The sequence below is a fragment of the Plodia interpunctella genome, chromosome 30 (genome assembly GCF_027563975.2).
Source record: "Plodia interpunctella isolate USDA-ARS_2022_Savannah chromosome 30, ilPloInte3.2, whole genome shotgun sequence".
Classification (NCBI taxonomy): domain Eukaryota; kingdom Metazoa; phylum Arthropoda; class Insecta; order Lepidoptera; family Pyralidae; genus Plodia; species Plodia interpunctella.
This window is the reverse complement of record NC_071323.1, coordinates 323314-347848: the sequence shown is the minus strand read 5'-3', so window position 1 is coordinate 347848 and position 24535 is coordinate 323314. Positions and strand designations below refer to the sequence as shown.

The 24535-nt window shown below is 36.6% G+C and overlaps 1 protein-coding gene across 3 annotated transcripts; it reads left to right on the top strand.

Moving 5' to 3' along the window:
• Window positions 1–237: 237 nt before the first annotated feature.
• LOC128682633 (zinc finger protein 888-like) lies at window positions 238–24263 on the top strand. Of its 3 annotated transcripts, none has more exons than XM_053767501.1 (12): window positions 238–488; window positions 1968–2905; window positions 5958–6087; window positions 6908–6975; window positions 7603–7802; window positions 8944–9137; window positions 10147–10424; window positions 11650–11749; window positions 18216–18342; window positions 18876–19046; window positions 20113–20324; window positions 21276–24263. In XM_053767501.1, exons 2-12 carry the CDS (start codon window positions 1975–1977, stop codon window positions 21808–21810), a joined length of 2946 nt encoding a protein of 981 aa, XP_053623476.1. In that variant the 5' UTR covers window positions 238–488; window positions 1968–1974; the 3' UTR covers window positions 21811–24263. The 3 variants fall into 3 exon arrangements, with proteins under 3 accessions (XP_053623476.1, XP_053623478.1, XP_053623475.1); XM_053767503.1 differs by having other exon boundaries at window positions 238–492; XM_053767500.2 differs by lacking the exon at window positions 238–488 and adding an exon at window positions 550–836.
• The last annotated feature ends 272 nt before the right edge of the window (window positions 24264–24535 follow it).

Sequence of the window (24535 nt, the reverse complement as noted above, 5' to 3'; positions counted from 1 at the left end):
TTTTATTATTAGAATCGTATCCAAAGTTCAAAGGCTGGATCTATTTTAAATGCGTTATGAAGTGGCTAATGGCTGGGCAAAAATCCCGGAGGAAAACGCCCAAATAAGCGAAATGATCGTTGTTGTGTAATATTCAAGTACAGATTACATATGACGACAAAAATAAGTTTGCTGTCAAAGTTTTCGTCAAATACCGAGTTGGGTAAAAAATATGGTAAATACAAATTGTAACATGGCGACATCGTCCGCGACGGCCATCAAGAGGAGATCAGTCACGCGAGAATTTGTAAAATTTTTATTAATTTGTTGTTTTTTTCATGGTAATAAGTTAGGAAATGTGCTTTTAAGAGTGTTGTGAACCAATATAATCCATAATGGAGTGGCTAAACACCATATCGGCGGCTGAAAGTGGACACAATTCTTTTGCGTTTAAAAAATATTAAAAAAAGATCATTTTTTTCACTGCGTGACGACTACATTCCAGCCAGGTAGGTAGGTACTACACTTTTTTGCTTTGTGGCCTTATCGATTACCTTCCCAGAGCGTTTCCATAAAGATTGTGTTACCTTTGCCTGTTCTAAAACTCGATTTTTGATCATAATAACTTAATTTTTATTGTTTACATCACTGACGTTGATAAATAAACATAAGTTTTAAAGAAATCTACCATAGACATTCGCCTTGAAATTTGTTCTTTAGTTTCGTTTGTTGAAGTTTAACAGTGATGTATGTGAATTGCTGCATATTTTCATATGTTTTTAATTGTTGTGATTGATTTAACCTAAATTCTTTTTTACAAGTAGTGTTTTGGTGTTTTAATTTTTATTCCAGCTAAGGTGAATCAATTTTGATTTTGAAATATTGTTTAAAGTTGAGTTACCAAGGTAGATTGAGAGTGGATGTCCTATCTTGTCCATTAGGGACACCTCTGGTGCTATTCATAACCTATAACATTGTGGACATATACAATTATTATATTATTATAAAACAAGTCCTCAACTCAAAAATTGAATGATTTTTTATGTAGTTTTCACCAATAGATAGTATGATTCCTGAGGAAGATTTACATGTATAATTTATTATATTTTTATCTGAAACCGGGTTGGGCTGATAAATAAAATAAAAATTCGTTTATTTCATTAACTGAAAGTGTACAAAGATGCATATTGTAAGGACTCTCTATTAAGCAAAAAATATGCTTGTGTCAGAGAGTCCTACTCTTTCATAGCATACATTTGGAAGTTACACTAATCACTGCGTTATACAAATCAAAATTTAAGTACTTATCGATTAATATAATATGTATAACAAATAACTAAATATAAATAAAATAAATAAATATAAATAACCTTATTGTGTATGTATTAATATATTATATATCTATATATATATATATATAAATATATATATGTATAAAACTTAAAAATAAAATAAATTGTATGTGTTCTTAATATATTTAAAATGTATTGATATAGTTAATTAATGAATGCTTCTGTTTGGCTATAGTCAAGAGTTTTTAGCCAGTTGGAAATTCTTTGGAAGTTACCCTGCATGAACCTCTATTGCGCGGTAATAGCGGCGAGTTTGTAATGGATTTGGGTAGGATGATGTGCTGTTGACTGTACTATAAAAAAAATATTGTAGATGTTTATCAGCAGTGAGGTAGTTTAAAAAATCCAAAGAATATAAAAAAATCAGAGAAAGTCTTATTTGATACATAGACATTGAAAATAAATAATTATATAGGGACAAATCACATAGATTGAGTTAGCCTCAAATTAAATTAATAATTCTGTAATACAAAAGCATACTATACAAAAGCAACTGACATATCATTAACATATGACACCACAGAGACTGCTGTATGATATTGATCTTCACAAATAGGATTCGCCTAGTTGACGCACTAAGAAGAAGATATTACAAATTTTTCTTAACTTTAATCGCATATATTTTTCCTTTCACAGATCCAAAATGAACATCAATACAGACATTGATCCGTTAAGTAACTATGATTACACATACGACTACAACTCACATCCACTCCGCCCCTACACCAACCTTCAACCAGTAAAACAGGAGCAACCGATGATTAACCAAGAATTTCTACACCACTTCATGGATAATGTCTACAGAAACGACAGACAATGTACTAGCAGTCAAGATATCCAGTACGTGCAAGCCATCCCAAACACAAGTAACGTAAACCAAAATAACGAAAATATTTGTAACGATGCGCAAAATGAAAAAACCGTTGATGAGGATATCAAGCCTCTTATAGATCCGAAGAAGATTAAAAAGGAGAAAGGCAGAAAGAGCAGTTATTTTTCTGAGAAAATAATGGATAACGATTTCAAATTCTACGGATGTTCTGTTTGTGATATAAGCTTTTCTGTTTTACACGAATTAGACCAACATGTTACTACACACAAGGACAGGATAACTAGCTACGATTTGAAAATTAAGAATCAGATTAGAAGGAAGAATTTGAAAAAGGATCAGAAAAAGAAAAAATTAGCGAAGAATGTAAAAGTTGAGAATGAAGTAGCGATTGATATCAAGCCTGAAGACGGTTATATTGGTAATGAGAAAGCATCGGAGTATCAAAATGAGAATAACGAAAATAATGTCAATGATAGCAGGAATAGCACTTTAAATAATACGGAAAAAGGAATATCTAACGGAAATTTAAATAGTGGCAATACTTTGGGCAACGGAAATAGTGAAAATATAGATAACGATTCTAAAAGTGATGTTAAAAATAGTTTAGCTAGAGTCAAACAATGTGAAGATAATCAAACGGATGTGGATATCACAAATTTAGCGAAGATTTACAAATGCTTCGCGTGCAAGAAGCAATTCACACTGAGCTATTATTTAAAACTTCATGTGAGATCACACACTGGTAAGCAATTTTGTTATATAATCTTTTTAACCCTCAACGCGAAAATATAGTGTCTGCCTGTTGTTATGGATCGTGTGATCTGTAAGAATAGTCCTACCGTAATAAAGCTTGTAAGAATTTTCTCCAAAACAATTTGTGGGATGTATTTATAAAAAGGGGTTGTTGTGTCATTTAAAAGTACAAAAACAATAATAAAGCTTTATTTCAATGCAAAGTCGTAAATTGTTAATAATATTAACTATTATAAGTTTAATCTAGCTCGATTGTTGAAATATAGAACGCACCATATTCTGACAATAGATAAACGTCAAGTCGTGTTTTTTTTTTCCCGCCTTCTGCGTCTCTCTTCCCGCGCTGCTCTGTCTGTAACGTGCTGTTTCTATTATCACTAATAAACTAAACTTATTTAATTATCAGTTTTTTCTTTATCGATGAACAGATTTTCCTTTTTTTTTGTGTCATAGATATGTGTTTCATGAGAATCTGTTCGGCTATTCGAAAGTTGTAGCGAAATTAATATTTCAAGTCGGGGTTTTTTTTAATATGTCTAACAAATAAACTTGTTTAAAGATCCATATTGCGGCCATAAGCAAGATTAAAATATAGCTAAGAGCTTATGAGCTCAAACGCCAAAGGGCTAAGGAAGACAGACAGAGAATAATAGGTTTTTGATTCCATGCACAGTAAATAAATATATTAGGACAAATCACACAGATTGAGCTAGCCTTGTGTTATGGGATACTAACTCAACGATACTATATTTTATAACAAATACATATATAGATAAACATCCAAGACCCGGGCCAATCAGAAAAAGATCATTTTCCATCATGACCCGACTGGGGATCGAACCCGGGACCTGTCGGTTCATAGACAAGCACTAACCACTGCGCCACCGAGGTCGTCAAACAGTAGCGCCATCTACTTTACACAGTGTTGTTGTCTATCAGACTTTGACCAAATCCAACGGGGATCGCGTACTTTCAGAATAGAAACCCTATGTGTTATTCCAAAGGTATCAGCTACCTCAATACAAAATTTCATAAAAATTCGCCCAGCCGTTTGAGCGTGAAGAAGAACTTACTACAAAAAACTCGCCTTTAATAATTTTAGTGCGATTGTGACATGTCAGTTATGACTAAGTAACAAAAGGACGACCTTTTGTATATTATATATGCGAAGGTTTGTGAGGATGTATGGGTGTGTGTGTGTGTATCTTTGTTACTCATTCACCCAAAATCTACCGGACGGATTGTTTTGAAATTTGGTACACGGGTAGAATATAACCTGGATGAACACTTAAGATACTTTTTATCCCAGAATTCCCTCGGGAGCGAAGCCCCGAGGCCCAGCTATTATTATAAATGCGAAAGATTGTGAGGATGTATGTGTGTGTGTGTTTGTTACTCTTTTACCCGAAATCTACTGGACGGATTATTATGAAACGGTTAGAATATAACCTGGATGAACACATAGGGTGCTTTTTATACCAGAATTCCCTCGGAAACGGAGCCCCGGGGCGCAGCTAGTACAGGTTGTAAGGCAATTTTATTTTGGATTTTGATATATATGTCGGTTTAACTAAATAAGTTTCTATTCAAGTATTTCTTCGTAGATAATGATGTAAACGCCGTCATATGTTCCATTTAGCTCATACAAGAAAGGGATATACATATAATAAATACTTGAGAAGAAAAAAGGCAGAGCGCTGACATGCCTTGTTCCTCATCACATTCTTTTACAAGCAAACCAACGTGGCGACGTCTAGTGTTATCAGACTAAACACCACAATCTAACTGCCGTTAAAAAAAATGTAATGTTGTGTGTTTATGATAAACACGGACGTACGAAAAGGAGGAACTGCGAAAGCAAATATTTGATGTTTGATGATTTTAGCTGATATTGTGGAGCAATAGACTTTGGAAATTTTTTGTTTTGATGACTATTCGAAGGCCCTTATATCATTAGAAACGCCAGTGAAAAAATTACTGTGATAATGACAATGCTTTAAAAATAAAATCTCGTCCAAACGCTCCGTACTAAATGACACGAACAAGTGACGTCACAACGTGCGAAAACGTTCGCGAGGGAAGATATGTTTGTTCGACAGTTACGTTTATGGTGAATGACTTCTTAATAAAAGTTGTTACAAAATTTTTGTTTTTTACGATGGTCGAGTTTGTTTTTATAATTTCATACTTTTTGAAAATGTACTTTCCAACCAAGTTTAAATCTTCGTGTTTAGATCCAGCTGCGTTGTTACAGTCTGTGAATTATCATAATGATATGTACTTTACCCAGATTATATAAATTTTTATCAATTCTATGATATTGTCAAATACAAATCACACATTCGAGATGAAATTTCGTGTCATAGCCCCGAACGGAGATGAGAAAATGCGGAGATGAAGAGACAGCAATTTATGCAATGCATTGCATATAAACATGACCTGATGGTACCCAGTATCGGCTCCTGACGAGACAACTCCTCAATCGTCATTTTTTTAAAATGACAAGCAAAATTTTTTTTGTTGTATTCTGTTGTTCAGTATTTGTTAGTGGCAACGGAAAAATACAGGGTTACAGGTATCAAACGCAAAACCTGCTAAAGACTGCTTGTTTTGATGTACACAAGTACATCAAAGCAACTTTTATTCTACGAGTTTTCGTGATTCGTAGGTTTTTTTTTTCATATAAATAAATACAATCTAATTTGCGATTCTACACATGTTAACTCTATGTAATAGCCGAGCGACACGAGACAGTACAGTAGCGCTGTGTAGCGGAATCGAACGTAGAGTTAACGTTTTATAAAAACGACATAAAACAAGGAAAATATTTGTATTTATCGCGTTTAGACAAAAGTCGTAGAACAAAAGATGTCAGTCTCTATGTACCTCATGCGCCTTTGGAAGGTTATGCGTTAGACACCAGTAACCCTGTATAATCTGTTAAAACTTACGATCACAGTTTATGAGATACATCATAAACGACCAACGGAATCTTACGGTCTCTTTTTACCCATGGACCATTAAAACCTTATTGTTTACAGATGAGAAGCCTTATACGTGTAGTGTTTGCGGACAGTCGTTCATTACGGCGAGCAAACTCGGGAGGCACAACAAGCGTATGCATCTATCTGTCCGTTACCAGTGCAGGATATGTTACAGATTCTTCTCCAGGTGACCCTTGTGTGATTTTTAAAAGCTTTTTTAATTATTAAAAACGTTTATTTACCTTGCAATGTATGTATGTATGTATGTATGTTTGTTTGTTTGTTCGGGTGGAATTTTGCTACTCAATTTTGAAGCAGAAATTTTGTATACGCGTTTAGTTTGGATGACAATACACGATAAGCTGTGTGACGTCATTCGAAATCCAATATGGCGGACCATCCAAGATGGCGGAATAGTTATTTTTAATGCGTTTTTACTACAATATGGGTGTCAAATGAAAGGGCTTGTTGAGAGTAACTCGGAAAATAGTGTGACGTCATTCTATTTATACATATTTAGAAACCGAGTCAGCGATTACTAAAAATTAAAAAATAAATTAACAAGATAAAAAAAAAACTTTTTTAAGAAAAGCTTTCATTTAAATGCTCCAAAAAGAAGAAATTTTCCTTTAAAATTTTAACTATCAACTTATAACCTCATTACACACAATTTATATGACCATAAAAGCTTGTCGCGAGGTTTACTTGTGTAAATAAACTAGTATCTATTTAGTTAAGTAAAATACTTACAGGTACTTGCGCAAACCCCGTGACAAGCTTTTATGGTCATATAAATTGTGTGTAATGAGGTTATAAGTTGATAGTTAAAATTTTAAAGGAAAATTTCTTCTTTTTGTAGCATTTAAATGAAAGCTTTTCTTAAAAAAAGTTTAGTTTTTTAACTTTTAATTTATTATTTACGTGACCATATAGTCCAACAGATTATACATATTTTTTATAATTGTCTGACCTTGTCCACTATTATATTCTATATCCATGTTTCCCAGATTCGAATGTCTGACCAAGCATTTCGACAATAAGCACCCTGACGATAAATTGGAGGGAGAGCCTTATGGTAAGTGTCTTTATTTAGTTAAAAATAAATCGATATATCAAAATATGTATATTTTTTTCAGAAAAACATCGATATAAATCAACAATATTGCTAGTTACTAACGTCCATATGCTATCTCTTTCTCCCATATCGTGTAAGAGTGAACGTGTGATCGCAATGACTATATAATACTTGTTGCTGAATGATGTAAGATTTTATATGTCATGATATGCCCTGTCTGAGTTCGACGATAGTGGCCAGCATGGTTTTACCGAGCGAAGCCGGGTCTTCTTCATAGTCGTATTCCTCACGGCTGAGGCTCGTGGTCGTTGCGTGCAATGAAACACACACAACAACTTTCTTGGCGTTATCAATGGAGTGGTCTGCCATTGCCTTCTCCATTTCACACACAAGTTAATTTATCAACCAGTGTGCAGGTTTCCTCGCGATGTTCCCCTTCACCGGAAGCAAGTGGTGGTCGATGAAAACTACTATACACGAGTCAGATTGGTGTACAAATTCGTGTGGCTCGAATAGGATTCGAACCTGTAACATTTCGATCCATAGGCGGGCGTCTTAACCATTACACCACCACCGCTTGGAAGCAGGAACTAGCCGCTGGTAATAGATAAATTCTTGCACTTGTAGACTACAATGCCATCTTGCCATATCTGAAAGAACTAGAGGAGCAGTTGAAGGAAAAAACAGAGGACACGAAGCAGACGAAGACGGAAGATCTATGGGGCGACTGGCCCGCGCCCATAGACAACGGCAGAGAGACGCTAGAGTCTATGGAACAGAAACCGTTGGAGATCATTGTCGACGGGGATATGCCGCATATTGTACAAGTAATAAATAATTTCATCTCATTTATTTATTAGATGTCGCCCGGGGCTTCGCTCCCGTGGGAATTTCGAGATAGAATATATACTATAGCAATCTTGGTTAATGTACCTTTCTATCGGTGAAACAACAATATTGCTCAAACTAGTTTTTCTTATTGCACTTTGAATAAAAGTATTTACGACATAAACTACTATAAGTAAAAATTAAAACTATATTATAAATACTAAATTGATTTTAATAAAAAATTGACACTAAATCGCCGTCGTCGCGCGGTAAAGTTCCCAGAGGGCTGGCGACATTCCCTCTTTGTATGGCCAAACTCAAACGTTGGCCAAAATAGTCACCAGCCCTTGGGTCCCCGGAGACATCGACCAGACGTGCGGAAATTTCTTTGTAAAGCTTTTTTGCGTCCGCACCCCAAGGTCCCAGGGTCTCTACGGTGAAAGAATTTTTGAAATCAATTCGGTAGTTTCGGAGATTACCCGCCTCAGACATGCAAACTCACAAATGCTTGCCTCTTAATAATATTAGTATGGATAGATTAGCTTTTTCCTGCGTGATTTCCCATGGTAGCAGTTATTTTCCGGGATGAAAGGTACCATATATCCTTCACCGCACTTCAAACTACATGTATGCAAAATTTCAAGAAGATTGGTTGAGTAGATAGAGTGTGAAGAGGTAACAAACAAACAGACTTTCGCATTTATAATATTATAAATAAATATATTAGGACAAATCACACAGATTGAGCTCGCCCCAAAGTAAGTTCTAGACTTGTGTTATGGTTTAACTCAACGATACTATATTTTATAACAAATACATATGTAGATAAACATCCAAGACCCGGGCCAATCAGAAAAAGATCATTTTCCATCATGACCGAACAATATTAATATTAGTTAGTTAATAATATTCTTTATCCATTAAAATTATAATATGAAGAAAAATATTTATATTTTTGTTTATATTGAGTAAACTCAAAAACTACTATACCGATTTCGATGAGATTTGGCATAGAGATAGACGAAACCTTCACGAGTAACACAGGTTACCTTTTTGTTATGTTCTTACCCGAGCTAAGCTGGGACGCTAATATTTTATATATAGTGATACAAGTAGAATATTCCGTGTGTTTGCTTATAGATAAAAAAAGAAGAACCCAGTCCAGAATTCGAGGCAGTGAAGGACAGCGATAGCGTGAAGAGCGAGAGAGACAGAGACAATGAAGACCAGTACCTCGATGACAGCTTCCAAAACGACAACTCTCATAATGACAGCTTTAATAATGACAGCCATGTCGATGTCAAGGAGGACGTGTTCAAAGAAGAAGACGGGAAGTGAGTGCATTGGCGCTAAATGTCGCTTACGCAAAATGACATCGTGAAATATTAGATCGTTTTCGCTAAATGCCATCGTGAAATATTTGGTCACTATCGCAAAATCATTTTCGTAAAATAACGTCGAATATTTAAGGACACTTGAAACTTTCGCAAAATATGTACCAATTATTTTCTTAAAAACGAAAGAAAGAAAGAGAGACAGAGAGAGAGAGAGAGAGACGAACGAAAGACCCGTTGACGTACACTACATCACAGTAAATGACGTTTTGCGAAAGTTACATTATGCGAAAAAGATTATTTGTGCCGTCAGCGTCAGTTTTATCAGAGCTTATATCAGATTTTAGGTTTGAACATTCGCTATACAGTTGTATAGCGAAAATCGCATTATATTCCATCTAAAAACACGCAAACAAACAGACAAAGGATTCAAAATAAAATTGTTTTGGCTTCTTCTGCTCACATAGTTTTATATTTACAATGTTATATTGTGTTATACAGTGAACAGCACATCAAATTACCCTGCATCAACCTCTATGGCGCGGTAATAACCGCGAGTTTGCAATGAATGTGCGTAGGCTGTGTGCTGTTCACTGTACTTTTTCTTTTGGTGAACTTGCAATCTTTATTTGCTCAAACACAATCAAACTGTACGAATTACGCGCGCAACTTCTTATGTGAGTAAAAATCCGTTTTCCGTGGGAACTTCAGGAAATCCCTTCTTAGTGCTCCCCTACACTGCCCTAGGAACCTACACACCAAATTTCCGCTTTCTACGCCCAGTAGTTTCGGCTGTGCGTTGTCTGTTAGTCTGTCAGTCAGTAACGCAAGAGTTATATATATATATATACAGATTAATAATTAATATGTGTTTATTTTCCCGTTCTCTTGGTGAATTCACAAATGAAGCAATTATTATAATTAGTTATATAAAAATAAAAGCAATGTTCGCGAAATATGATTTAATAACAGTTTTAAGAGAATTAACAATAGCAAAAAACGCTTGCAGCGTTTCAGATGACAATTATTTCCCATCGAACACGTGGGTCCCGCCCACTCCGAAAGTGGAAATCGACGAGCCAACCACAAGAGGGCGGAAGGCCACGCCCCTCACGTGTGACATATGCCATAAAAAAATCAGCTCAATCACGTACATGAGAATTCACATGAGAACGCACACAGGGGAGAGACCTTTTAAATGTTATTTATGCAATCGAGGATTCATCACGTCGAGCAAACTCCACAGGCATGTGTTGACTCACTCGGAAGCTTGGGAAGGAAAATTGGGTATGTTTTATTTTTGTTTTATTTTAACAGGAACACCAACAGTTACATTTATATAAACAATTAGACATAGAACTAATTAGAAAAGGAGATAATTAAAGGTATATACCAATATAATATACAAGTTTAAAAAAAAATGTTGAACACTATAACACACAACTATTGTAATAGACTAGATGTAGCACGGGGCTTCACTCCCGCGGGAATTTTGAGTTAAAATACAGCCTATAGCAATCTTGGATAATGTAATTTTCCAATGGTGAAAGAATTTTTGAAATAGGTTCGGTAATAATAAATAATAATAAATAAATATATTAGGACAAATCACACAGATTGAGCTAGCCTTGTGTTATGGGATACTAACTCAACGATACTATATTTTATAACAAATAAATATGCAAGACCTGGGCCAATCAGAAAAAGATCATTTTCCATCATGACCCGACCGGGGATCGAACCCGGGACCTCTCGGTTCAGTGGCAAGAACCTTACCACTGCGCCACCGAGGTTGTCTTATTAGGTAGTTTCGGAGATTACCCGCCTCAAACATACAAACTCATAAACGCTTACCTATTTATTATAATAGTATATAGGTATATATTACACAAGTCACATACACTGCAAAAACAGTACAGACTATATTAACAGATTTTGTTCCAAGTGGAACAGTTATGCAATACTAACTTTTACCCGCGGCTTCGCCCGCGTTAATTGCCCGCGGGGACAGTTATATTTCTGGGATTCATCCCAGGTACTCATGTTCTTTTCCGCACTTCAAACTGCATGTGTGCAAAATTTCAAGAAAATTGGTTGAGCAGATAGAGCGTGAAGAGGTGACAAAGGAACAGACAAACAAAACTTTCGCATTTATAATATTAGTTAGGATTTTATTGTGTTAGAAGATTTTACTATATTTTTTAGTTTAAATATATTTTTCTGTGTATAAATTAATATAGAAATTGACGTGAAAAAGTGCCTGTGAAGGTCTAATTTCTGAATAAATTATTTGAATTTGAATTTTATACGTAAAAGTATAAGACCTATATTTGTTAATTGACGTCCTTGGAGAAAAGGCTGCGGTGAAGTTTGTTGCGCCGCTTCTTCTTCGCCTGCGCTTTGGAAGCCGGCAGTAGACTTAGTTTAAGTAATTTTTTGACGTCAATAATTGATGTATATCATCCTGAATTGAATAAATTTGAAATTTTAATTTATCTGAATTTCATTTCAGATGGAGAAGATGAAATAGAAGGCAATGATGAAGAAGACACGGAAGCAGGAGAAGGCGACGAAAAAGTTAAGAAGAAATCTGGAAAAAAAGACAAAAAAAAGTGAGTACAAAAATGTTGTCAAATTCAATTTAAATCTATACCATTATTATAAAGAGGTAAGCGTTTGTGAGTTTGTATGTTTGAGGCGGGTAATCTCCGAAACTACAGAACCGATTTCAAAAATTCTTTCACCATTAGAAAGGTACATTATCCAAGATTGCTATAGGCTATATTTTATCTCGAAATTCCCACGCGAGCGAAGTCCCGGGCCACATCAAAACTGTTAAAATAAACTTAACTGGCATGTGCTCCCGCCATAGAATAGGACCACTCCATATCCTGTGGATGTCGTACGAAGCGACTAAGGGACACACGGCCTAGGTAGCTGATAAGCAACAATAGCATTCCCATGAAGGGTTGACGTCGGACAGGCGGCCGGTTGTAAAATCACACGCCGTATCTTGAAAATTTTTTGGTGTTTCTTTCTTACGCTGGGCTTCGCAACCACGAACGCAACCGGGAACCATGCAGAGATGAAGGTTTCGAATTTATAATATTGGTAGGATACTTCAGTTTTAGTTTCTTTTTTAAAGTTATCTTTCACTAGCTTTTTCCCGCGTTAATTTCCGCGATGGAAAGGTACCCTATGTCCTTCTCCGTACTTCATACTACATGTGTGCAACATTTCAAGAATATTGCTTGAGCAGATAGAGCGTGAAGCGGCAACAAATAAATAATAAATATATCAGGACGAATCGCACAGATTGAGCTGGCCCCAAAGTAAGTTCGTGACTTGTGTTACGGGATACTAACTCGACGATACTATATTTTATAACAAATACGTATATAGATAAACATCCAAGACCCGGGCCAATCAGAAAAAGATCATTTTTCATGTTGAGCTGACCGGGGATCGAACCCGGGACCTCCAGTGTAGCAGTCCGGCGTGATGACCATTAGGCCACGGAGATCGTCAAAAGTGCTTACCATTATTGTTTCTTACAATGTTTTTTCTAATAATATATCAAAGTACATAGTCAAAAAGTATATCAAAACAAATTATTATTGAGGTTATGATACATATATAGATAAACATCCAAGACTCGGGTCACCGGGTCTTGGGTGTTTAAATATATATGTATTTGTTATAAAATATAGTATTGTTGAGTTAGTAATAAATAATAATAATAATAAAAAGGTTTATTGCCATAAAAGATTACATTTTACAGATTATTTGTATCGAAACTAATCAAGAAAAGAATCTAAACAAGAAAGAGAACATGCAAATCCGATTGTTATTAACAAAGGTTCCCACACTAGGCTAAGCCTGTCTCGTGGATAACCTTATAATTAGAATTCACAACAAGAGTTAATGCGGACTAAAACGAACATGATGACGAAGTTTGACATATTAAAATAGCATGCAATACAAATTTACGAGCAAAACAATATTTACAAGATACTTTTTATGAAAGCTTCAGTGGTGATGCGGGACCAATTTAACAACTCGGTTTTAATTTTAAGTTTAGCTTTTGTAACAGGAAATTTATGAATCTTACAGATCCTATTAAATTTATTATATATGAAGGGATTTAAAAATGGACAAAATCTTTTTGCAAACGCTGTCTTAACTAATTTGACTGGAATTCTGAATACTCGCCTTCTGCACATATTTTCGTAATCAGGAGATTTAAGAGTTTCCCTATGTGTTAAACTGATAACTTTAAATATATACAAACGTCTGACGCTCAAGACCCTGGTATCTTCAAATAACTGATCAGTACCAAAGCGGCTATGTTTCTTCATCATAACTTTTAGCACACTACGTTGAGCTCTCTCTAGTTATAATATATGTGAAGCTGCCGCTCCACCCCAAGCCAGGACGCAATATGTTAACACCGATTGACATAACGCAAAATAAATAGATTTAAACAGTTCAGGTGATGCTACATCACGAAGGAGTCTCATCACGTGAACAATTTTTCTTATTCTTTTGGACGTTTCTGTAATGTAGTTAATGAAATTCAATTTTTCGTCAATATTAATACCTAGGTATTTAATAGACTGGGTTCTTAATATACGATCGCATGTACAATCATAATTTTGATTACTTGGATTTAGACGGCAAACGTGTCTCACAATTTCCGGAACTGACTTAGCTGAGCCGAAGCAGCTGTTTTGTGGAAACAAATCATTTTTGTTTTGGTTGCATCAAGAGATAAGAGGTTATAATCTAGCCAACTCATTACTTTATCTAGGCCACTCCTCAATGTATTGAACACGCTAGACCATGAAACTCCATGAAAAATAATGACGGTATCATCGGCGTAGTTTATTATGTCAGCATTTGACAGACTCAGGGAAGACAGATCATTCAGATAGATCAAGAAGAGGGTCGGGCCCAAAATACTGCCCTGAGGTACTCCAAAAATTATTTCCCGGGGGCCACTGATAGAAGAATTCACTTTTGTGCATTGCCTTCGTCTATGCAAATACCTCTGATTCCTATAGACTCTAGCTTACTCAAGAGAATTGGTATCGACACCGTGTCGAACGCCTTCTTCAGGTCTAGGAAAACACCGGCGCACCTTGTTCCCTGGTCTAAATGATCTGCAATAATGGTAGTCAAAAGAGTAACAGCGTCTTCGGTTGATCTACCCTTCCTAAAGCCGAATTGTTGGTTAGATAGGATCTTGTTTGATTCCAGAAATTGCACCAGTTGGCCATTCACAATTCTTTCTAGTAATTTTGTAAAAGCACTTAAGAGTGAAATGGATCTAAAATTTTTAGGGCCTTCGCAAGGTCCAGACTTGTGTATTGGTATAACTGCTGCAGTTTTCCAAATATCGGGAAAGGATCCAGTTGATAGACTTAAGTTAAATATGTGAGTTAGTGGATCTAGAATAAACGGTTTTATGTTTTTAATTAGACGATTGGTGATGCCATCAAGTCCCGGGGCGGAATTATCTTTAAGTTGAGAGATCAATCCGTCCACTTGGTCCGAGTTTGTGGGCTGTAATAAGAAAGAGTTGGCAGAGTTATGATGGATTGTACTTACCCGCAAGGGAGTTCTGAGTTTCATGAAGACGATCTAAGATTTGATTAGCGAGTCGTTGTCCAACATCAGCAAAGAAGTTATTGCAATAATTTAAAGATTCCAAGGGATTTTCTTTTATTTCACATAAGTTTTGTGCATTATTTTTTTACAGGCGGAGAATAAGCGATATCTTTGATTGTGTTCCAGAGTTTGTCAGGGCTGTTTTTGTGTCGTTCAAGTTCATTCCGCTCATATTGCCTTTTCAGCTTGCGGAGAAGGTCCTGATAAAAATTTCTATAGCGCCTATACACCAGCTGTTTTACGGGGTCATTTGGATTTTTCCGGGCATCCAAGTGTAGTTTGTCTCTATGAACCGAACATTTTATTAAACCCGGAGTCATCCAAGCCTTCAAGATATGTTTAGAACTAATAGACTTCGAAATTTTAGACATAAACACTTTGGCAGCTTCGTTCGGGCAAGATAAATTGAAAACGTCAGTCCAAGTGGCTTGTTTAAGGTCCACTTTTACAGCTTCAAAATCCGTACGCACTCGAGACCGTCCAGAGGGGCTAGGGGAATAGGTTTATTAGGCTCAATTCCCAGTATCAATAAGTCATGATCTGTTACTGCGGAGGAGCACACCACAGATTCACAAGCTTCCTTTAGCGTAGTAAAGAAGTGATCCAAACACGATAGATCCTTACGTGTGGGTTTGTCCACAGCCGTCCTAAAACCAAGTTCCGACATCATACTCAGATATTCTGAACCTACATCTGTGTTTAAAATATTTATGTTTATATCGCCTGAGATAATATTACAAGGGCTTTTAGGCATACTCTTGACTACAGACTCTAACGAGTTTATAAAGTTCGTAGTATCTTTAAATGACGGTGAACGATAAATACCGAGTATACTTAACAGATTAGGAATATGGACCTGTAAACACATTGCATCCTGAAGATCGGGTTCACTAACTATAGGGTTCCAACAGCCTCTAACATAAATTACAACACCACCACACTTGTTAATATATTTAGTTGAAGAGAAGGAGGAAAATCCGTCAATTTGGCCAATTACTGAACCCACCTTAATCCAGCGTTCCGTGTTCAGCGTTACGATTACGTCAAAGTCGAGATTCAGCCTTTCCAAAAGGGTGACAAAACTATCAAAGTTAAAGTTAATGCTTCCGATATTGAAGTTTAGTATTTTGAATTTGTACTTAGAGATAAAATTCTTACAATCCTCAGCATTTTCTACCTTGTGGCATACAATGTTAAAAGATTGATCAATATTATTTATAACATCAAATTGAGACACTGTAACAATATTATGGAGGGTGCTGAATTCCGATGATGTATATGTCCACAAGGCGGAGAGAAAAGCGAAATTGTGCACTGAAATAATGTAAGATATTTAAAAAAGGCATTTCTTTACAACAATTTGCATTTAGGCAATCAAATTGCATTCTTGGAATTTGACGTTTAGTAATTGGAAAAACAGTTTTATGATGCAGCAAGGAATGTCACAAGTTATACCCATTACACTGTCAAGCGGGATATTATGAAATGATGATGGATGGTTCAGAATTTGGTTCCTTATCGGAGACAACAACTTCACTGAAAACTCTGTCGAGATCCTCGTATGAGCTGATAGCAATTGCTGGAAACTTCCTGTCTTTTGTGTTGGCTGCCTATCGCACAAAAATACTACCGTTGCGAATCCAGCAGAAACGAAACTTGTGTTGGCTTGCTCGTTTTCTAGTTTCTCCAAAAAGTGTTGCGATTAGTTCTGGTCAGTCGCTCGTTGTGATAGAGGTACACAGACGGTCCGCTAACAATATCTTGTGAGGTCAGACCCCTCCTCGTCCTTGCGGCCGCCAGCAACTCGTCTCTCTTGTTTCTGCGAACCAATTTCACAACTAGTGGTCTTGATTTTTTATCGGTAGACGTCTCTGGACGACTGTGGGGGCCAGCCCTGTGCACGGGATCGATGTCTGAATCATGTAGATCAACTCCTAGCCTTTTTGAGGTCACCAAAACTATATGCATTAAATTTTCGGACTATTGTTCTGGGATACCTACAATTTCCAGCTCATTTTTAAGGTTATTTTGTTCCTGTGTATTTATTGAGCGCTCCATTTCGACCATTGCTGCCTTCAAGAAATCAATCTCACGGTCCTTATCCTCAAGCTTTTTGTCGTATTCAATTATACTTTGTGAAAGGGTAGTATTTACAGTTACTAGTTGAGACTTTATTTCTAAAATGTCTTGTCTAATCAGTTTTAATATGTCCGAATCAGTTGGATAGTCTGTTTTACTTACAGAGGACGCACCTTGCTTACTGCGACTGCCTCGATGTGGGTTAACATTGTCATTCGTGTAGGTACTATTCAGCATTCGAATAGGGGTGCTGGTGTCCCCCAGTTTGGGGCGAGCGCATGTGCATGCAGGGCAGATCCAGCTGTCCTTATACTGTTCATCTAATTTGGTGAAGTTCTCGGGACATATATTAAGACATTCCAGATCATATATTTCTTTGCATTTATCGCATTCCATATAATTTAAAGATAAAATACTCTTACCACAAGCGTTGCAATTTGTGGCCACAATGTACTCTCAAACGAAGACTTCCAGTCGTAATTTGCATATGAAAGACTCGGTAATATAAGTAGCAACTCGATGGCGACGACGGCAGCGGTGATGATTCACGAACCCCGGTGGCCGGCAAGTAGGTACGTCGAGGATGCGACCGCGCACTTCGAAGCGATAAGTTGAGGTAGGTCCGGGTTAAATTATGGGCGGTACATAAAATTTGGTTTATCATATCATTTATCATAAATTTCACTATATCTTAGGATCTATATTAAATTTTGAAACAATAATTACACCATTAGAAAGGTAACACTTTCGTCTACAACACGTTATGCAGTTAAACTTGTAATCTTCTGTATATTCGGCTTAGATATTTAAATATTGCAGAGCACAACAAAAGCCGTACTGTACGTTCGAGTCCCAAAATAAAAATATGAAGTATCCCATAACACAAGTCTCGAACTTACTTTGGGGCTAGCTCGATCTGTGCGGTTTGTCCTAATATATTTATTATTATTTATTTATTTATTCTGGCATAATAGGGACCAACACTGTTTGAATGAGTTTCTTTCGGCATTTCTTCTCAGCAGTGGTCGTTCCGAAATGCCAGTAGTTTGTAGCTTGTGAGAAATAACTATTTAATATAGAAATTGACGTGAAAAAGTGCCAGGTCTAATTTCTGAATAAATGATTTGAATTTTATACGTAAAAGTATAAGACCTACATTTGTTAATTGACGTCCTCGTAGAAAAGGCTGCGGTGAAGTTTGTTGCGCCGCTTCTTCTTCACCTGCGCTTTGGAAGCCGGCAGTAGACTTAGTTTAAGTAATTTTTGACGTCAATAAGTGATGTATATCATCCTGATTTGAATAGAGAATTTTGAATTTGAATTTGAAAGGAACAAAATAAAAAAAGCGAAGGCGGAATTCGCGGCGAAGTCCAAGAGCGCGGGGAAGAGGTCCAAGAAGTGGCAGCACTCGTGCCAGTTCTGTCACAGGAAGTTTTTACACGCAGAGACTCTGGAGGTGAGATTCTTACAGCTTTATATATATATATATACTATTATTTAATTATTATTGTGTTATTATTTATTCGAATTTCAGACACATGAAAAAAAATCGTTATTGAATATTATTATAAAGTTTGTATGTTTGAGGCGGGTAATCTCCGAAACTACCGAACCGATTTCAAAAATTCTTTCACCGTTAGATTGGTACATTATTCAAGATTGCTATAGGCTATGTTATGTCTCGAAATTTCCACGGGAGCGAAGCCCCGGGCGACATGTAGTTAATAATGAATTTTGTAGGCTCGGATTAGCTTTTGTTTGCGTTGTCTCTCTCTCTCTCTTTTCAGTATTTGGCATTGAAAGAACGAGACAACACAAAGGATAACTTTTCGTAATCAGTGGAAGAGGAAGTTTTAATTAACAAGGTGGTTAGCTGTTTATTTAAGTATTTGATTTTTGAAAAACATGATTTTCATACAAACTTCCCAACGCCGATTGTAGTGATTTGGGGGTTATGGGTTTCCAAAGAAAGAAATGAATGACACCCAGGTGCACAAGAAGTGTCACACCGGCGAGGAGGCGGTGCCGCGCTGCCAGTACTGCCTGCTGCCAGTACTGGACGCGGCGGCGCGCGCGCGGCACGAGGCGGCGCACGCGCACGCGCCCGCCCGCTACCAGTGTCTGCGCTGCGGGAAGCTGTTCCGCCGGCGCGAGGCCATGGTCAGTATGTGTGTGTGTGTGTGTGTGTGTGTTCCAAGCTTCGTGTTTAGATCTTTATAACTATACAACTGGTGGTTTTGAGGCGGGTTTTTTTTTTACTATTAGTGTGATTTCAAAAAAATGTTTATATTATGTAATTAATATGCATAATATTGCATACATGACAAAGTTCATAGATTTATGGAAGTTTCTCAAGAGCGTTTCGAACGCAGCGGCATTGCAATTTTTCAAATTTTACGAAAGACAAGAATTAGTGTTACCATCTGACTTTAAAATAACTAGTCGTCCTTCGACCGAACATTAACATAACATTAAAATAACATATTTTAAAATAACTAGTCGAATGTGTGTGTGTGTGTTCCAAGCTTCATTTTCACTTACGTTTCTCGTGAAACCGGAACCCATGTCGACGACCTCGGTGGCGCAGTGGTAAAGTTCTTGCCACTGAACCGAGAGGTCCCGGGTTCAATCACCGGTGATTTGTCCTAATATATTTATTTATTTAACTTAGACCTCGCGAACACAATAAATATTTACACATTTACAAAATTGCGAATATTCAAATCAAAAACGACTGAACCGATTTCGATGCCCCACGAACGTAAAAATTCCATTGGCATATCCTACATACCATTTAAATTTCATCAAAATCTAATCAACAGTTCGAAAGTTATCGCGTTACAAACATACATATATACATACGAAAAATTTATTTTTGTCTCAAGTAGAATGGTAGACCTTGGTCGCTTCGCTCGCTCGGTCAATTATAGTGCACTGTAGGTAATGTCAATTTTATGAATGATCGATAATATATATATATACCGTATAACTTGCCGTAACCGTAATATAGATATATATATATTCTTTATTTGGTTGTTTGATTACGGTTACGGTTTGTATTACTAAATCATATCCGAACAATTATATATATATATATATACGCCGCTTCTTCTTCACCTGCGCTTTGGAAGCCGGCAGTAGACTTAGTTTAAGTAATTTTTGACGTCAATAAGTGATGTATATCATCCTGAATTAAATAGAGAATTTTGAATTGGAATATCTTCAGATATATCACAAAAAACAACACGACAACGATGAGCTGTATTGCTGTGAGATCTGTCTGAAATCGTTCAACGCACAATGCAAACTGCAGAGACACATGCAGAGTCACAGAGAGAAGAAGTTCACACTGAAGTACGAGTGTCCGGTGTGTGCTCACATGTTCCATACGAAATATCACGTTCAAATGCATCTTAACACGCATCAGAAGGAGGGGTTGTAAGTATCATTATTATATGATTGGTCCGCGTAAATTTCTCATGTGATATTTTCCCGAGATGAAAGGTCTTTGTCCGTACTTCATACTACATGTGTGCAAAATTTCAAGGAGACTGGTTGAGCAGATAGAGCGTGAGGAGGTGACAAACAAATAAACTTATTTTCGCAGATTTTTTATTTAATACATTTGTGAAATTATATATTATTAAATTTCACACTTTATATTCAACAAAAAATTGTAATCAATGTGTAAAACATACGTGACATAAATATAGTGGATAGTTAATCCTATTAATATTATACATGCGAAAGTTTTTGAGAATGTGTGTATATATGTATATATTACACTTTCACGCATTATCTACTGGACGGATTGTTATGAAATTCGGTACACGGGTACAATATAACCTGGAATAACATATGGGATATTATTTATCCCGAAATTACCACAAATGCGAAGCCCCGGGGCGCAGCTAGTAATCTATATCTTTGGACGTTTTCAATGGTGTGTCCAGGTTCCTATGGTTCGTGCTATGTATAACCTGGAATAACACATAGGGTACTTTTTATCCCGAAATTCCCACGGGAGCGAAGCGCCGGGGCGTGGCTAGTTTAGAATGGATATACAAAGATGATCTTAAAATTTTAATGCATGCATGTAAAATGTCGAACTTTTCAATTAAAAATATCTATATAACATCATTGTAATTATTGCACCAATAGCTTTTGCCCGCGTCTTCGCTCGCTCTAATTTTCCGATATGAAAGGGTACCGTATGTTCTCCGTACTTCAAACTGTATTTATGCAAAATTTCAAGAACATCGGTTGAGTAGACAGAGCGTGGATAGGTAACAAACAAACCCACTTTCGCATTTATAAAATATTAGTCAGTACGTCGCTGTAGATAAATAATTTCTATGTCGGATAGCTTACCGTTTAACCTCGCCATAGGATAAAAGAGAAAAACCGCAACGAAGTTCTCGCAATGGTTTTGCAAAACGCGCGAAAATTCCCGAAGCATCCAGAAGGCGGCCCGCCGGAGCCGATCGCGAACGAAGACAGATCTCGTGTATGCAACATATGCGGCGAGATATTCCAACATTTCTACTTCCTAGAGGAACACCTCAAGAGCCACGGCACCAAAATGGCTTTGGAAGACCTCAACAGCGAGGAGGAGAAAAAACACATATGTCCTGTTTGCAACAAAGGATTTAAATTACACTATTATTTGAAATTGCACAGTTTTACACACACAAAAGAGAAACCTTTTATATGTCAACAATGTGGAAAGGGATTTATAACGCGCGGGAAACTGAAAAGGCATTTGGAAACACACACGGGGATAAAGAAATTCCAGTGTCACGTATGCTGCAAGTTTTTCACGCGCTCGAGTTATTTGAGAATCCATGTGAGGACTATTCACGGCACCCAAGATTACAACTCAAGATTAGGGAAAGGTTATATAGATAGGATGGATGTGTTTTAAGTTTTGTTTCGCAATTTAAATTGTGTTTTTTTTCTGTATTCGTCTGGCGCATAATGCGCACGGCGCAAAATGTACACTTTGTGCGATGTGTGGGCGTAGTGCGGGTTTGCTTTTCACTTGTCACCATCGAACCTATTGGAAATGAGACGCAGCGAACCAATCACATTGCGCCACTGTGACGCAACGACAACCACAGTGCAATGTGATTGGTTCGCTGCGTCTCACTTCGAATCGACTCGATGGTGAGTCTCACTTCGAATCGACTCGATGGTGAGTATCACTTCGAATCGACTCGATGGTGAGTCTCACTTCGAATCGACTCGATGGTGAGTCTCACTTCGAATTGATTCGATGGTGAGAAGTGAAATGCAAACCTGTACTAGTGTTCATTTTGCGTTAGAATCTTTTATTCTACGGTGTTAGGTCGGTATTGTTTTGTTGAGTATCAAAATACAACACGTGTTGTACTTTTGTATAAATATTGAAGAATATTGTTTAATTTTTTGGCGTTCTAAATTATGTATAATTAAATATTGGTTTAAATGTTGCAGGAGGTATTGTACTTATCAAATTAATTGTAGTTTCTTTGTTTAGACTTTCTGTTGCCTAATGGTATACGCTGTCCCGGGTTCGATCCCCGGTCAGGTCAACATGGGAAAAGAGTGACCTAGGTCTTGGATGTTATATATATATATATATAAATATAAAAAGATGAAAAATATAGTTTTACCACCAGATTAAGTTTTGGGCGATGTTACACCCATCAAACTCTTTGCCCAGTCAGTATGTTAGTAAGCAATCTGGTAGCTATATTTTTCAATTTATGTAAATAGTGAATTTAAAATATTTGAGGTTGTGTTGACAATTGTAAATGTATGTAATCTTTGTAAATAGATTTTAATACATTACAGTTGGATTAGCGACGTTTTTATTGTATTCAATGTTGATACAAATTGTTTTCAAAATGGAACGCTTTGGTGTCAATTTTCAATTCACTTTTCTCGTTCTACGCACTTGTACTTAAAATGGAAATAAATCTAGCGCATAATGTGCACTGCACAAAATATCAAGACTGATAACAACAGCCTGATAACAACAGCATTTATGAAGAGGGTTGACTTCAAAATGGTCGTAAAAACAGATTTAAAGGTTTAAAGGTTTATTTTTACGCAAGTATCGGGCTTCGAAGCCCCGAATACATTTATGTTTTTACCCGAGCGAAACCGGGCCGGGCCTCTAGTACTTTTTATTATTTATTACATATTAGTAATTATATCAGTTTAAAGGAGTATAAAACTGGAGATTCTTCTCAGCGATGGGCTAGCAACAGTAAATGTGATCTAGCTTCTCAAAAATGTTAAAGACGTGATTATAAGTGAAATATGGAGTGAATAATTTTCGAATATTTGTCTGTCACTGTACATAAAACAAAAACAAACAAAATTATTGACCTTTTTTGATACTTTTACCATGTCACTATTCGTTCAAATTCGTCAAGCAATTTAATACATACCTATTCAAATTAAGTTAACAAACACTTCACGCCTTAGTTTAATTACCTATATTTTGTTTCTTATTAGTATTGGAAAGAAACTAAATTGGCACATAGATGTGTTTGTGTCTACTACCGCTAATTGGACGATGGTATTTTTAAAAGCCAGTGTTAGCAATACACAATAGAAAAAGTATTGAATATATTAAAATTGATCTAAAGTGTTCGCTGGCTGATGAATTGAACTGATTTTATTCGATAGATTTTGGCGTTGATTGAGAATTAACGATTAACCTCATTAGAAGAATTATTTAATAGCACCTTGGGTTTAGCGCATAATGTGCACTTGACAAAATGTTCAAAACAAAACTTGTTGGGAAGCAAACTGTCCTCAATCCGTGCTGGATGCGTGACAGGGTAGTGTAAGGTGAAGACCAGCCAGGGTTCCATAATGGTGCCATAATCGCAGTGCAGGCAATGTTCCTGAACGCACTGCTATCATGAGACGATCGACCCTTATAATTGAATGGACGGGACGATATCAGAGGGACATACATAGCATAAAACAAAGTCGCTTCCCGCTGTCTGTCCTTATGTTTAGATCTTTAAAACTACTCAACGGATTTTGATGCAGTTTTAATAGGTATAGTGATTCAAGAGAAAGCCTTATATGTGTTATAACGTGCACCCGTGCGAAGCCGCAGGGGGTCGCTAGTGAAATATTATATTAAACTGAGATTGTATAGGATTGTTCGTTGTTCGTTGACATTATGCGAATGGTACATTTTGCGAAGTGCACATTATGCGGCATGTACTTACGTTGGTTCGGTAAACAAGGGCGCAGGTTTAAACAATTTTGGTGAATGTTTTTGTAATTATATATTTAGTGTTAATTAGCTAATTTGGTGTTAATGTTTCATACACTATTGTTGATTTTGTAAGAAATAAATGATTCATTTTATATTTTGTGTTATTTAATATAATCTTCTTCTTGACCTTATCCCACTCATGTGGGGTCGGCACAGTATGTAAGTTCCTTCCATTTTGTTCTGTCATTTGCCATATCCATTGATACTCCTTTCCTGTTCATACTATCCTTGACACACTCCATCCATTTCTTCTCAGGACTTCCTCTATTCCTGGAACCCTTTACTTCCATCTTTATTGCCCTTTGAGTGACGTGATTTTCATCTCTTCTTAAAATATCCCCGCACCAGCCTAACCTATAACTAT

What these genes read in the sequence shown, in the direction of transcription:
- LOC128682633 (XM_053767501.1), top strand. Translation starts at nt 1,975, where the DNA reads ATGAACATCAATACAGACATTGATCCGTTAAGTAACTATGATTACACA. An exon ending in TCATGTGAGATCACACACTG is followed by an intron (nt 2,906 to 5,957) that starts GTAAGCAATTTT and finishes TATTGTTTACAG; the next exon opens with ATGAGAAGCCTTATACGTGT. An exon ending in AGCTTGGGAAGGAAAATTGG is followed by an intron (nt 10,425 to 11,649) that starts GTATGTTTTATT and finishes ATTTCATTTCAG; the next exon opens with ATGGAGAAGATGAAATAGAA.